This window comes from Pseudomyrmex gracilis, unplaced genomic scaffold, assembly GCF_002006095.1.
Source record: "Pseudomyrmex gracilis isolate BER0280 unplaced genomic scaffold, ASM200609v1 scaffold_3, whole genome shotgun sequence".
NCBI lineage: Eukaryota > Metazoa > Arthropoda > Insecta > Hymenoptera > Formicidae > Pseudomyrmex > Pseudomyrmex gracilis.
Window position 1 is genome coordinate 1,687,057 of NW_018020587.1, and position 14,993 is coordinate 1,702,049.

The 14,993-nt window shown below is 44.3% G+C and overlaps 1 protein-coding gene across 7 annotated transcripts in view; it reads left to right on the forward strand.

Moving 5' to 3' along the window:
- The window catches only part of LOC109855181 (polypyrimidine tract-binding protein 1), a 353,785-nt gene that overhangs the window by 231,254 nt on the left and 107,538 nt on the right, over nt 1-14,993 (forward strand). For 6 of the 7 annotated variants that reach the window (XM_020429147.1, XM_020429095.1, XM_020429104.1 and 3 more), the window contains one exon: nt 13,876-13,980. In XM_020429147.1, coding sequence (XP_020284736.1) covers nt 13,876-13,980 — 105 coding nt within the window. Of the gene's footprint in view, nt 1-5,940; nt 6,102-13,875; nt 13,981-14,993 lie in introns of those variants that run through there. The other variant, XM_020429137.1, reaches the window with a different exon arrangement.

Here is a 14,993-nt window from a genome sequence, read left to right on the forward strand (position 1 = left end):
AAAAAAAAAAAAAAAAAAAACGAGAATAATCGTGAAACGGGACAACGGGAGGAAACACGGTCTCTTTCACGGTCGACGTCGTAATCGAATCTCGTTTTAATCCCGCGATCGATTAAATAATAAAGCGGCTGTCCTTTGCCGAAGAACGCCGTAATTCAATCTTGGCTCCCAGAAATTCGAGATTATAGGGAGGAGCTTGTAACTTGGAAGCTGCCACGTGAATTCGTCTCGGATTATCGGAGAAAGCGAGACCGGGATACGAAGAAAGAGTAAAAAAGAGAGAGAGAGAGAGAGAAAGCGCAACACGGCGAAACAACAACGAAGAGAGGACGGGGAATCGAATTAAAATCCAATTGTCTTCAATTGTAGCTCACACGACTGCATTGATTTGATTTGGAAGAACGGAAAGAGTCTCGTGAGTTTCGGGAGAGGAGAGGAGAGGAGGAAGGACGAGGAAGACGGACGGACTCTCGGCAGGTCCGGACACAGCATTGAAAACGGCACCCGCGGGGATTTTCTGTCGCGCGCGAGAGCTGCCGTTCTTTGCGGTATTTCATCTCGCGTATTTACGTATTTCATCCCCGCGCGTTCGCGCGCCGCCGCGAGCTTCCTCGCGACACGTGGGACATTCGAATTTGATTTACGCCCCGCTCGATGCTCGTATGTCCTCGCTCACCGATTCGAATCGCGTCGCGAGAGAGGGAGGGAGATTCCGATATTTTTTGAAAAAAAATATGCACAGGAACGCGCGCGATGTACAAATTTCGGAAAAGGAATCCGCGAGCGTCGCAGTCAGCGTGATTTATCTGTTTGATCTTTAAACATCCGCACTCGCCAAATTGCGGTTAAAATGAGGACTTTTTAGGGAAGGAAGAAAAGCGAAAAATTATATACGAAAAATGCAGAAAAAATCGAAGGAACTGCGTCATTGTTTTATAATTCTTCTTCTTCTTCTTCTTCTTCTTCTTCTTTCCGCGCGGAACTCCCGCGTTTTAAGATTCGTCGCAATTTATTCAGATTGTTAACTCGTACTTTCGAGAGGTATATTCGCTACTTCTCGAGAAATATATTTTCGTCGACGTGTATCGTTACGCGCGATATTTCGACTCGGCGGAAACTTCTTCCCTAACTGTCGAACTGCGGAGTTCGTTCTCGTCCAATTTTAGAGAGGTACTTTTACCTAACTACGCCGCTAAATAATCAAAAGTTATACATAATGGTTTTTTTCTTCTTTCACATGTGTTGTCTCGCTCTTCAAATTCAGAAATATCGCCATCCCCGTTCTGTTTACTGTTTTTTTTTCTTTCGAGCGCGTTCAAACAAACGAAATAAAAACCGGGGTAGAGGGAGAAAGGAAGGGAGGGATAACAAGATGTACTTGTGAAATTGCACAAATAAAAGATTGACGCGATGCTTTATTGGCGCCCCGGGGGAAGGGAAGAAAAAAGAGAGTAAAACAGTTTATTTGTTCGCATTAAGAAATAATAAAGATACGGCAATTCGGGGAAAAAAAACCCTTCCTCGTAATTCTGCGTAATTTGATCCACTGGCGACGGATGCGCGCGCGACTCACGTACTCCCGTTTTACATCTGCCACTTCCCTCTTTTTTTTTCCTTTTTTTTTAAATCGCACTTTAATTGTCCCACCGGCGTCGCAATCTGCGGCGGACTTAACTGGGGCGTAAATTATCTTTCTGCCTGGCGGGCTGCGGAAAAGCGTGTGCTTTATTATTGTCAGACGCGCGAAGGGGAGAGAATGCGCGCGCGCGCGTGCACAGAGGAGAACATTTGTATCGTTTTCTTCGGAATGAATTCGAATGAACCGCCTCTCCGAAGAGGCGCGCGATGAATGATTAAAATCGAATTTCTCGGGCTCGGAAGTCGGGGAGAGAGAAGAGAGGGAAAACGTTCCGGCATATTATAGTTACGAACTTTCCCGACCGCGGGGAGAAAACCGCTTCGGACCCTCTGAGTCATCCAATGGAATTACTTAACTCATCCATCCGTGGCTCGAACGGAAAGAGAAGAAACGAGAAGGGTGGATAAGTCCGGTGGAAGCGGAAGGTGGACCCACCCACACCACCATCTACCACGGTTGCAGTTACAACGCTTGTTGATCGTTAGGTCTGGAAATCCGATTTGTGTCTCGATCTCAGGAAAAGATCGCCGGCGAATCACCGCACTCGACAAATTTGCCGCTGATGCCGGTTTCCTCTTTCTCTCTCTCTCTCTCTCTCTCTCTCTCTCTCTTTCTTTAAAAGGACATTGAAAGAAAAATCCGATACTCTCGCGATATTCTCAATTATTGCGGTTGTTATATATGTCGAGGTAACCTTTACGGTCGAAATGATTCGATTCTCAACACAGAGGTAAATTTTATTGTTCTTAAATTAGTTTTAGCGTTTTTTTGTTTTATTAAAACTATTCTCTCTCTCTCTCTTTTTTTAAATTTAATCTCTCAAAAACAGTTACTTCCGTGTATATTGAAAATTGAAGGAATAAATTAGCGATGTGTCTTCGATGTAAATCTCGCGATAAATTCGAACGCTCGAATTATTGACATATTTCGAATACGCTCCTCTCTCTCTCGTTCTCGCGTTCTCGGAAGGTGCCCGAGTTTCTCGAGACAGTAAAATTTCACAAGGGCGTCACGTTGCTTCACGCCTCCTCTTCAGCATCTCTCGGGTAGATCTATCCAAGATTACTTCGCAAACTTCAGGAAATAACCGTCGTAGCTACATACAAGTTCCATCGCGTAAACGGGACGAAAATAGGTTTCGTCCCAGCGCAAATGTGTACGTTGCATCACGGGTCGATGGATAAAGGATTGTTTTTAATTACGGATATCTTTCTCTCTTTCCTTTTTCGTTCCTCGTTGTTTTTTTTTTTTTCTCTTTTTTTTCGTCGCTGTCGAGATAAAACTTTCGCCGACGATATGTTCATGTCCCGTCGTCTCTCGTCCGGTGCCGACCAAGTTGGAAAAGTATCGAAAGTTCGAACGCACGACCATCTGTTGATCTCCACAATCGTCAAGCCGAAGATAAAATGGCTCGCGTCGCGCCGGGTCGCTCGAGATAAAGTGGAAAACGTGTCCCGGGATTAAATGGAAATGTCTCTTGTCCCTCGAGATGGTACGGGGATAATGAATGAACTTGAAACTTGTTCGAAAGAGAAAGAAAGAGAGAGAGTGCTAAGTAGCGATATGTTAATCGCGATTTTTTTCCCGCACGACGGATTGAAATTATCATGCGTTACTTGGTCGTTTCTTAAAACATTTGCATGTTAATTGTAAGATTGTCATATTTTTCTGTCAAGGATTTTTGCGACGGGAGGGATATCTGGCTTTCTATTTGCGAGGACTTATCGGCGTTCGCGACCAGATTGTGCGGAAATGTAGCAACGCGAGTCTAAGGGCCAATAAACGCGCGAGACTGTCGTCGGTATTTCGTAGAGAAGCTTTACATCCGTGTGACGGATTCTCTCGTCGCGAGAGAAGATGCGTGGAAAAATTCGAAATTCAGATGTAGGCGCGCGCCCCGGCATCGGTGCGTCGTTCTCGGAAAAGCGAGGGAGGAAAACCAACGGGGGGTAGAATGAGCGAGAGGAAGGAAAGAGGGAGGAAGCTGCTTCGCGAACGGAGAATGGCAGGCGCGGCCCGAAAACTTTTGATAACACTTGCAAATTGCTTTCGAAAATAGAATAACAATCCAATTTCGTCGCTTCGTAGCGGTCGGCTGAGGCTGCCGACTCTTGGCGACGAGGCCACGAAGAGGAGGAGACGATTCGACGAAGAGGGAGGAAGAGGGTGTGAACTCGGTGTGTGTGCGCCATTCGCACGAACAGGCAGGATCAGGCGGATAGTTCGCGGAAAAACTACACGAAATTGAAACGACTTAATGTTTTTAAATTGTTGAGGGAATTTTTTAACGTTCCCTCCGACTTAAAACGACCTGACTCCGCCGAGGGGTTGTTCGGATAAGGGTGAGCGTAGATAGAATAAGTTATTGAGATGAATTTATTGAGGCCTCTAAATTGCGTGTCTGAGCAGAACGAAGGGAGGGAGATAGATTAATGTTTAAATTCTTTTCTCCTCGAAACAATTGCGGTTTTCGAGTGATATTGACAATCGGTTACCGACAATGATCGATGCGAGAGAGAAGAGTCCGAGAGAACTTTTTTTTTTTTTTTTTTTTTCGAGAAGCTTCGAAAAAAGTTAGTAATGACATTCTCGAAAGGATGGTTTTCCAGATACGAAATGGGGGTTGAACGGCCAAGAAAAGACGAAAATCGGCTTCGGTGCTCGGCGACGGCAATCTTCGCCGCCTTCCGGAACAATCGGGCGACGTCTCTTCCGCTTCCGGAATTCATCCGTCGTTTCTCTGCCGATATAATTGCCGTTATATATATCTCCCGAGGAAAACGCTCGTTTCACCGTCGATTGACTGGCGATGTCCTCGTTTTTGTCTCGCACACCGACGAAAACTCGCCGATTATCTGTTTGATTTTTTTTCTGTTATTCGAAAATGATTGTTCAAGATGGTTTTTCCACTGGATAAAGTAACGCGCGATAAATTTTTGCAATCAAACGAGAAGATGAAATAACGAAGGATTAAGTACGTCAAAAGAAGGAGGAGGGGGAGAAGGGGAATGAACGTTATCGCAAGATCGATGGAGCGATTCTCCGCTCCTCTCCTCGAGCAATTAGAACCCTTCGTTAATCGCTGGGCAATTATTCCTTCGTTTCATCCTTTCGTTTATATCGTTCGAAATCATGCTCTTCTTCGAGATTAGTTCGCCCTTCCAACGTTCGCGTTATTTCCACTGCGATTCCTATAATCGACAATCTTTTAATCCAACAAGACTGTGATTTTTACAGCGTGTACGTATGTAAAATACAGGGTTTTCCAAATTTATTGTTTTTTTTATACAGTCAAGTATAAACAATTATTTTAAACAAACAAGTTTTATACATGATTACCGTATATATCGTAGATACAAAGAAGTAATGTTGTGAATTTGTTTTGAACGACTTGCGATGTTAAAACGGTCGTTTCGATTATTTCGCGTTCGCGCGCAAATTAATCGCACTCTCTCAATCTGAAAAATTGATTAATTTGATCGAAACACCTCGTGGATCTTTCCTCTTAGAATTTATCCATCGCGCGGATCAAAGACGCTTGAAATCGGCTTGTCGTGAGATTCGCATTTCCAACGTGAGAGTGAAATATATCGAAACCGATAGCGACGCCCTTTTCTAGCTACAGGATTGAGATATCCCCGTGCGCGTGAATGGCTCGTATGGCATATCTCGAAGGATCGACGAGAGAGAGAGAGCTATGCTTTAAATTTCATCTGCGCCCACGTTCGACCTTAATCGCATCCGGCCGACTAAATTTCCCATTCAACTTTTCCCGCGGGACCGTTTTCCCGCTGACTTTCTCGCAACGGAATAATAAAAAACGATCGTGAAAAATCCAAATTGTATCGTCCGTTGCGGCATAATAGAACCATAACGATTCCTGCGCAATATTCGATCCCTGATCGGGTCTATTAAACTGCACAGCCGTTTTTGACGTAATCGCGCGTAACCTACGTGAGAATTCGGTGCTCGTTTGTTGCTAATTTCTTGCGCTCTTTTTCTCTCTCTCTCGTCTCGTTTTGTCAAAACAAAATGAGAGTTAAAAATAGCCGATAACATGGAGAACACGTTTCGCTAAACAGTAGTTTCGCTTGTGTATTTTGCTCGTCGATTGAACGAGGAACAACCTCGGCCTTGTAAGTACGAATACACATTATAGTGCGTCGCGGTTGAAAAGAAAGAAACATTCAACACGCGTACGTAAACAGAACGTTCGCTCGATTATATCAGTATCGGTTCGACTTCCGTCGGCGTTGAGCGCGTAGTTCTCGGCGGTGGTGTGTTTATTATCTACATCGTAAACGGGTCTGTGATCTGTGGTGTGTTAAACCGATATTCAAAAAAAAAAAAAAAAATCAAAATATATATATATATATACATATATAACATGCTGAAGATTTTAAAAAAAGTGATGAAGATACTGAAACCCGAGATCATGATAAAGAAGAAGAAAATGATGAAGGTAGAGATTGTTTCTCAAGTGCGCGCGCAAAATGTATACGCGCTGTTCGGAAAGTGACAATAACAACAACACAATAATATTTTTAGTATCGTATAGTGGATGAATTTTGAAGCAAAATTCGAAATTATCTGCCGAAGAAATTCGCTTCGGATTTTGATTCGCGCGACGAGTCGCGCCGGGAAAAGATTATGCCGCGGCGCAATAGCGTCGGCAACATCTTTCTCGCGGGAATTTCTCGGAGGATTCAACCTGCTTTCACGGTTTATCCGCTACTCGCCGGTCCGATAGTCGTCGATTCTCTTCGAGGTCCAGTTTTTAGGACCGAAAGAAACTTCGTATTTCGTCCCGGCTTTCCGCGCGACCCTTTCTTTCGGTTTTCTTTTCTTCGCGAAACTTGCGAAATCCCTTCCTCCGAGAAAGCGTTTCCTCCATGTGCTTTCTCAGCGCGCGGTAGAGTTACTTATTTCTGCTCTTCGTCGTCGATTTTCGCATATATAACCGGACATATTATTTTTGTGTCACTGCGCCGCTCATTTTCTCATTGTTTCTCCCGTTGTCTCGCGTAAACCGTAAAAAGCCTTAAGCTCTTTAGCCAGCACGAAGAACTCTTAAGTACCTTCTTGAAAAACCGTCGTAAGTCCACTTTCTTCCCCGATTATGGCCTTATTAAGTTCTCGTGCCTTTATTAGGCGACTCGTCCCTTTTGTTCTCCAAAAGATTGCGAGATAATCGGTTCGTATAAAGCAGCGCCGGATCGGCTTCTATAATCGGCGTTCTCTTTTACTGTCGCTCTATTTACTCCGGAGCACAGAGTTGTTCGATTAAAAGTAATTGCTTCATATATCGCGCATACATTTTTGTTCCGTCGTGACAAAACAGCGACAATAAAAAAAAAAAAAAAGCTCGATCTCCAAATGTAAAGGAAATTCAATAAAGGGAGAAAAAACGTACTTTTTATTCGCGAGTTGTGCGCCATTATTATTTGGGCACATTTCTTATGATGTATTATCTCTTCTGTATGTTTCCCGCGTCGTGGTGTTGACAATTCGCAAGGTTCACGCGTCTTTTTTCGCGCGCACGTGACGAAAGCTCGGCGAGAGAACGTAAATTACAATACATCGGATTTGAACTCCTTGCCCTACACACTCCTCGCGTTCTTATCTCGTCCCTTTGCCTTCCGGACGCGAGAAGGGACGACGGTGATATTCCGAAGTTAGTGCCGCGTTTTCTCCGGAAGCTTCTCGCGTATTTTTCAGAAGATGCGTCATTCTGAAATTTATGAACCTCCGAACGCGATCGCGATAAAAACTTCTTGCCAGAAAATCATCATCTTGCGGTAGAAACACGCGAGATTGAAAATCGCGTCGAAATTTATATTTTGTTTAATTTATAATTTTATTTTACAAAGAAGTCATGTATTAAAAAAAAAGTCTAAACAAACAAGTAAAGAAGTTTAAATGTTAAAAAACGCGCAATTCATTCAAAAATTACATTTTGAACTTAATCGTGAGATTTTCTTTCTCTCTCTTTCTTTCTCGAATCAGTTTTGTTTACTGTATTGTTTTAAGCGAAAGTTTTAAAAGACATTTCAAAACTCAATATATCCCGAGCAGATTTATCGTTGAAACTATATCGTTTCCGTTGCGCCGGATTGTTTACTCAGCTTCCTCGAGTTCTTTTTCACCGCGAAGTTGCGCTCGCCGGAACTTAATTTACTCGGAACGCAGTTGGCGAATTTTCCGCGTGCGTTTTCCACCTTGTGTTTGGTTTTCGTGAAAGTTGCACTTGTACACATTTCACATACACACACGTAGTTCGCACATGTCATCGCGCGCGCGCTTTGCATCTTTCGCGAAGATGCTCGCGCGTATTTTGTAGGCAACGGGTCGGGGCATTATTTTGAAATTCATGAGGTCGAATGGCGTAACCGCGTAAAAGGGGACGAGAAGTTCGGGGCGAGCGAGGGTTGCGAAGTGGTCCCGGTTGAAGCAACTTTTCGTCGGCTACGAACGGGAAGAAAAAAATCAACTTCTCGTTGGCAAACACATTCGCTATTTTGCATGCTTCGGAAAGGAGCAAGAGTCGATATTTGAATATCAGCCCGTTCGCGGAATTAAATATAATCGGGTGAAGTCATTTCTCCGTATCGACAAGATACGCGGAGAAGAAGGTGGTGCCTTTTCCGTTTCGCGCACCGATTTCGTTACCGCTTGAGAAGTAAATTTATACAGCACGAAGTTAGGTACTTGTGTTCTTTTTCCGAGAGAAAATTGTTCTACGGAGTCGAATCGAGTTTGCTATAAAATAACCGAATGATGACGCGTGTGAACACGTATATTTGATACACGTATAAAATCGAACAAAACAATTTTTTTTTTTTGCTGAAGTATCTTATACATATATAAAATATATCTCAACTTTCCCTTGCTCAATCTTTCGTGTGGGCGTTTCTCGCGCGAGTGCAACTGCCGATCTATCAATTTCCCGCCAGATCGATGGAAATGCACCAATCGCGAGATTTTGCGTCGACCGCAAGATGCAAATGAAACCTCGTAGCTCTCTCGCTCTGCGCGCGCGCTAATTAAGGCGAAATCCTCGCATCGACTTCATTAGCGGATGGATATATGGCTGCGAGGAAGGAAACACCACTAATGATGATAATCACGGCCGCACGGCAGCGCATTGATAACGTCGATCGGCGTCATTATGTACACGTCGAACTTTTCAATATCCCAGACCCCCTCCCCTTTATTCGCGAGCATTAGATTAACTGTCCCATTCATCAGGATCCGCGAATTTTTATCGGGCGCAAGGAGGAAAGGAATGGGAGAGAAGCGCGCAAAAGCGTCGGGGTTGCATATAATGCGCCGGAGTGTCTGGGAAAATCAACCGACATTCCTTTTATGCGAACTTTCTCTTTGGTCGATCCATTTTTTCTCCGTGTCGATTTTTTTTTTCCCCCTCACGTTGAGGCAGCAGTTTTCGTTTTGCGAGAAAGTGTAGAACTTGAGGTTCTGCTCTCTTCGCGCGAACTAATCTTCAAGATTGTTATAAGAAGAAGAAAGGAAACGCTTCTCGCGCGCGGTGTAATTAATCGCACATGAACGCGCGTTACTCGGAAAATTTACCGCAGTGAGCGGCGATAAATTGAATTTGTCGAGGATTTTGATAGCAGCCGCTGATTGGGGGAGCGGATTGATGTAATCCTGAGAGGGAGAGGAGAGGATACGGAACTATACCGCGTAAGGACGTGCAAGAGTCGCGCGGTTATTTATTTCAGCCAATAATCCGGCGTTTGACGGGATCGCAAAATTCCAACGCGGATCCGACTTCGCGAATTTCTTTGTATGTTCCGAAACCCACGAAAGCTTTCATTCTCTCTGTTCGCGGTTCAACGAAGCCGAAACACGGCGAGCACAGCTCGAAGCTTTCCGCTCTCTCTAACGAGCGGCTTTAATTTCTGCCCTCTTTCCACGTCATTTGCCATCGAAGAGGGTTTTCGACAAGAATCGCGACTCGAAGCGGGAAACTTCTGCTCTCTCTCTCTCTCTCTCTCGCCTTCTCTCTCGTCGAATTATCTTGTAGGCAAGTTTGCGATACAAGTTACATGAAAACCTTGCTAATATTGGTCATTAGAGACACAATATTACCGATTCCGTTAGCTTGCGTTTGTTTCTTTAATCGAAAACAATTTTTACTGCAAAACACTCGTCGATTAATTTTTCTTTTATTGCTGTTTTTTCCGAACATATTAAATTTCTATCACGTTTAAGGGATTTAAACATATTCCCGAGATATTTCAGCAATCAGATTTTATTGCGTAACAATGACGCAGGTCGCAGGTGCGCAATCGTCGATGAATTTTCATAACGCGGTGTCAATATATGCAAACAATCTTTGTTGATGACACGGAAACTTTGTTTATCGGCGCGAACATACAGTGCGCACGAAGAAGCGAATAATATATCACAGGATCTGTACAACGTAATCCCGTATCATAAAACGAAGCGATCCAACTCCTCTCTCTCTCGGTTCTGAAATCTTCGCAATCTTCTCTCGAGTGAAGTTCCGGGGCCGATCGTGTGGGAAGACAAGCGCGCGTGTATCCAGAAGCTATCCATCTCGAAAGGCAATAATGGGACCCCCCCTCGCGTTCTCTCGTCTCGACCGAGCCCTTTTCCTCGCCTAGCGGTCTATCAGCGCGGCTATCTTCGGCCAATATTATTTTAGTGGCGCGCTACGCTCGCGTGTTTCGCATCCTTCCGTCGTCTCTCGTGCGAGAAAATTGACCCTCCTATAGGATAGGCAATCGCCGGCTCGTAAGTGGCGAGTTGACCGCGTCGAAAGGACAACAATATCACAGGCTAAAATTGTTCGTCGTAACGATTTTCAAATCTGTGAATCTCGTCGAATATATAAAATTGAAAATCGTCGATCAGCTTCACTTTTTTTTTTAACGTTTCTCGTGAACATGAACTTTTCTCTCGTCGCGGCGATCGATTGTGATTTAATATCGCGGTTTTTATTCACCTGACAGTCACCCGGATATGGTCAACGGAGCGCGACGACAGTAAGAGAGAAGGTTTTCTCGTCGGCGCGTGAGATTGGTTTGTCATCCGAAGCGGAGCTTCATCGTTGTGCTCCCGTCGAGTATCCGGACGCGAACGATTGTCTCAGAGACAATTCCGTGCGGGTCGTCGGGCACATAAGACGCGCGCGCGCGCGCCGATCTCCCGCTCGACTCGCACGGGAGATTGGTCTCTTCCGACGGAAACGCGAAAGGATGAGGAAGAAAACAGAGCGAGAAGAAAGACGCGCACGGCTGCTTCCTCCAGGATTTAAGATCTCGACGACAAAACAACACGCGATTTCGTCGCGAGTTCGAGAAAGACGAGACGCGGTTGCTTCGCAGAGGATGGAGAAGTGAAAGATGAGAACACGAAATAGAGGAAGAGTTCTTGTGTGAGGGGACAACCCGACCGTGATCCGTACGTCCGCGAGAAATAAATAATACACGGTGCGCCGGGGATCGGATCCGGCCGGATGTTGGTCCGGGGGATGAGTCTCGTCGGTGTGTTCCGGGAAAACGAGGAATCCGCATGAGTTTGTTTCTATCTTTGCCACGACTTGTGTCTCCGTCCGCGCGACTCTTTTTCTCGCAATATCTCGCGACGAGACGAGAGGATGTGTTTCGCGTACGAGGGAAACTTCTTCTTCTGCCGACGACTCTCTCTTTGAGCGATGATTCCGCCTAACAGCGCGCACTCGATGCGCGCCGCAATCCCATCGCAGGATAAACCGTGTATGAGATGTGCGCCGTCGCGGAAAACGTTGCGGTCTTATAATTGCGCTCGTCGACGTTTTTTTTACGTCTTTATTTGCGATACACACGTTCTCGAGGGAGAGATAAAACACTCGTGACTTTCCGCGTAACCGGGCGAATGAATGTACGTACATAATGTGTGTGTGAGTGTGTGTATGTGTATGTGTACGCTTAAACGTAATATAATTATACTTATTTGCGCGGTTCGCGCTGCAAGTGAAAAACGTCGCTAAACTGGAAAAAAAGTGGATGACATTTTCGTAATAAGTGATGCGAGGCGGAGATAAAAATCTCGTTTTCCTCAATTTATGCGGAAAAGTCGCGCATCTTTGAAGATAATTTTCTGCGCGAAATTAAAAAAAAAAAATTGTTCATTAAGGCAGAGGAGAGAAAAAACAAACGAGAACAAGCGTCTCGTTAAACGGATGACACATCTCACTCCTCTGTCGATTTATGAATATTCTATGAATATCGTTGACACATCGACTATTCCTGTATTTCTCTGCTTAGTTTTGAATATTCTTTTCGGTATTATATTTTGAGAAGACCACTGAACACACGAAAATCTTTTGTTCTGACCTGGCGGAGAATAACTCGATTTTGTATCGTCAGTAGGACCAAAGAATCAAAATACGATTCGCCGAAAATGGTAGTTTTTGTGTGACAATCTTGTGTGACAAATTGATCTTCCATCATAATTCTGTTTTTTATTTTTTTAATATTTTTTATCTTCGCGATCTTGTTCGATATAAAAGTTGTCATTTAAAAACTTGACAATAAAAATCGAATTTTTTTTATTGTCGAACTGGATCAGAGAAGTTTGCTCTTGAATTTTACACTCGCGCTGACGCGAATCATCACTTTGTGAAGCGCGTCAAAATAGCTTTTAAGAGAACAAAAGTAAAGAAACACGAAACATTATGTATATTATTAATTGCGACGTAGGAAGCAACGAACTTGTCGCGGAATAATGAAGTCGCGGCTGGGAAAAGAGATGTTGCTCTTTGTTGCCCGATGACCCGAGAAAAGTGGCCGCGGGCTGAGTTCTGCAAAGACCGCGTTCTGACTTCCTTCCGCTTCGTCCACTCGTCTTTTCTATCTTTGATCTCGTATTCCCTCTCGACGTGGTCGTCTCTCGAAGTTCTCTGGCTTTCCTTACGAGTTATGAATTATCCTCCGTGCGCATTCGCTCATGCGAAACCACGGTCTTGCGCGGCTCTCGTTATCAAAGCGCGCATCTGCAGATTTAACGCGGCGCGCGTCCGACCCCGCGATTGCATAATGCATTCTGTTATTCGTGAATAAATGCAGCGACGAGAGCAGAGAGTCCCCGATAAATATTTCGTTAAAGCGAACACGACTGCGACACACGCGACGTACGTACCCTTTGACGCCGACGTGCACAAAGTCGCGAAAGATCACAAATTTAATTTTCACACACAGGTACATAAAAATATTACTTATTTATCAGTATTCAACATAAAATTTTTATTTATTTAGTATTCAGGCGTTTTATTTAATATATTACAATAGTTTTAGGTATATCAGATATTTTTTTATAAGAAGATGCACTCAGTGAGTGCAAGTTTTTTTTTATTCTGCTTATCGAGACTAGCTTCCGTATCAACTTCCTCTCTCTGTCGTAATTGCACGCAGATCGATTAACGATTCTGCGAGATATAAGTCGGGAAAAGAAGAAATTTCTTCTTTCGAAGAGACACGATTCGCTTAAGGAAAACGAATGAGGTCGCTCACGAGAATTAATAATTAATATTTCGCGAGCTTCTTCGCTCGAGTGACCATAAGATTTTTCCGCGCGTCTCTGAGAGACCATGAAGCATTTAAATCCGCGCCTCGTGTTAAAAGCACGTACTTCGCGCACGCTCTTCGTGATCCGTTTCTTTTGACGTCGAGATTTATCAGAAAACCGAGAGACATCGAGTGAAGATTTCGCTCGGGGGAGGATTCGCACCGTCTTCTTTTTCCGCTTTCTTAAGTAATCGAGAGATACTCGACTCGCGATAATTTATTTCAATTCCCTTCAAAGCTTCGAAGGGATGAAATGAGAGACTAGCGTGCGCGCCGATTAGTGCTCGTAGCAAAATATTCAACTGCAGGACGTAAACATCGTATTCTGCAAAATTACTGCGATATTTTATATTACGGCTCTTTGCCGCGCAACGATATTTTCCATCCCTCCCCCTCTTTCCCCGCCAGCTCATCTGTGTTCCGAAAACATATACGTCATTAATAACGTCGAAGTTTGTAATGTATTTAGATTTATGCGAAAACGCGCGCCGCGCGACACTCGCACAGTAGTAGTAATTCCGAATCACGTTATTACTTACAGACGTGAAATATGCGTCGCGGAAAGTGGAATTTATTGGAGGAGTCGTCCTGAGTATAAAGGAGTTATTTATATCGCAACTCTGTGTGCTTCTATTGTTTCAGAGGGGTAGCGACGAGCTTCTGTCGCAAAGCGGGGCAGTCAGCAATGGTGCTTCAATGAGTCCGCAACCACATCATGCAGCCGACAACAACAATGACGCGAAGAAGGTAAGTGCTTTTAATTAAAGAAGATGCGGCGAGCGCGCCGGGCTTCCGATTCGCGGGACGACACTTCAAGTAAAATAAATATTCGGAAATATTTCTGGATCGTTAAAAACTATTATTTCCGAGAGAAACGATTGTGTATTTTGATTTATATGTGTTTGCTGAGTATAAACTTTATTTATTGTGTTATGTAATTATCTTAGGAACGTTTAAAGTTTTTCAAGGCAAATTAGCCGCACGACTTCGTAGCTCTGTGTGTGTACTTTGCCTCTTTCGTAAAATCCTCTTTCTCGATTTCGGCACGTCTACGCAACACGGCAATGTTGACGTCGGAATAAAATACAAGAAACGCCGATAACTTTCTTTTCGTTCCGTCCATTTCGCCGATGGCGGCGGAGCTTTTCGACGAGAGAGAGAGAGAGGAAAGAGGGAGAGAGGGAGAGAGACCTTTTTTCCCTCCTGCCTCGACCGCAACCAGAACGCGCAACGAACCATAAATCATTGCATACCAAAGCGAAATTCGTATGCAGTGACCCCGATTGAAATGCGTCCATTGAAATCTGATCGGTCGCTTTCGCGTTCCCCTCGAAGAGTTCTCGCGTTCCTTCGTTCGTTCGGCTTGCGACGTATGGTCAAAGAGATCGCTATCGTTTTCCCATCCTTCTTCCTCCCTCGGATCGAGTCGACTAATGTCGAATCGCGAACATTTTTTTTTTTTTTCTGGCGACGAACCGACGGAAGAAAAAATCGTTTTTTCGACGAAAAACAAACCCTCGCGACGGAAAAGTGTATTTTTCATACACTGCTTATTATCCCGAGCACACACACGTGTAACCCCGCGTGTCAACGGGAGAAGAAACTGACAAATATTAATTAGTTTTGTGTGTGTCGCGAGATAATCGACGACGGGGTCGATGGGAAGACAAAGAGAAATTACTAACCGCGCGGGATTTTCCGCGCAGGAAAAATTAACTCTCTCTCTCTCTCTCTCTCCCTCTCGTACGCGCGCTTCCCGC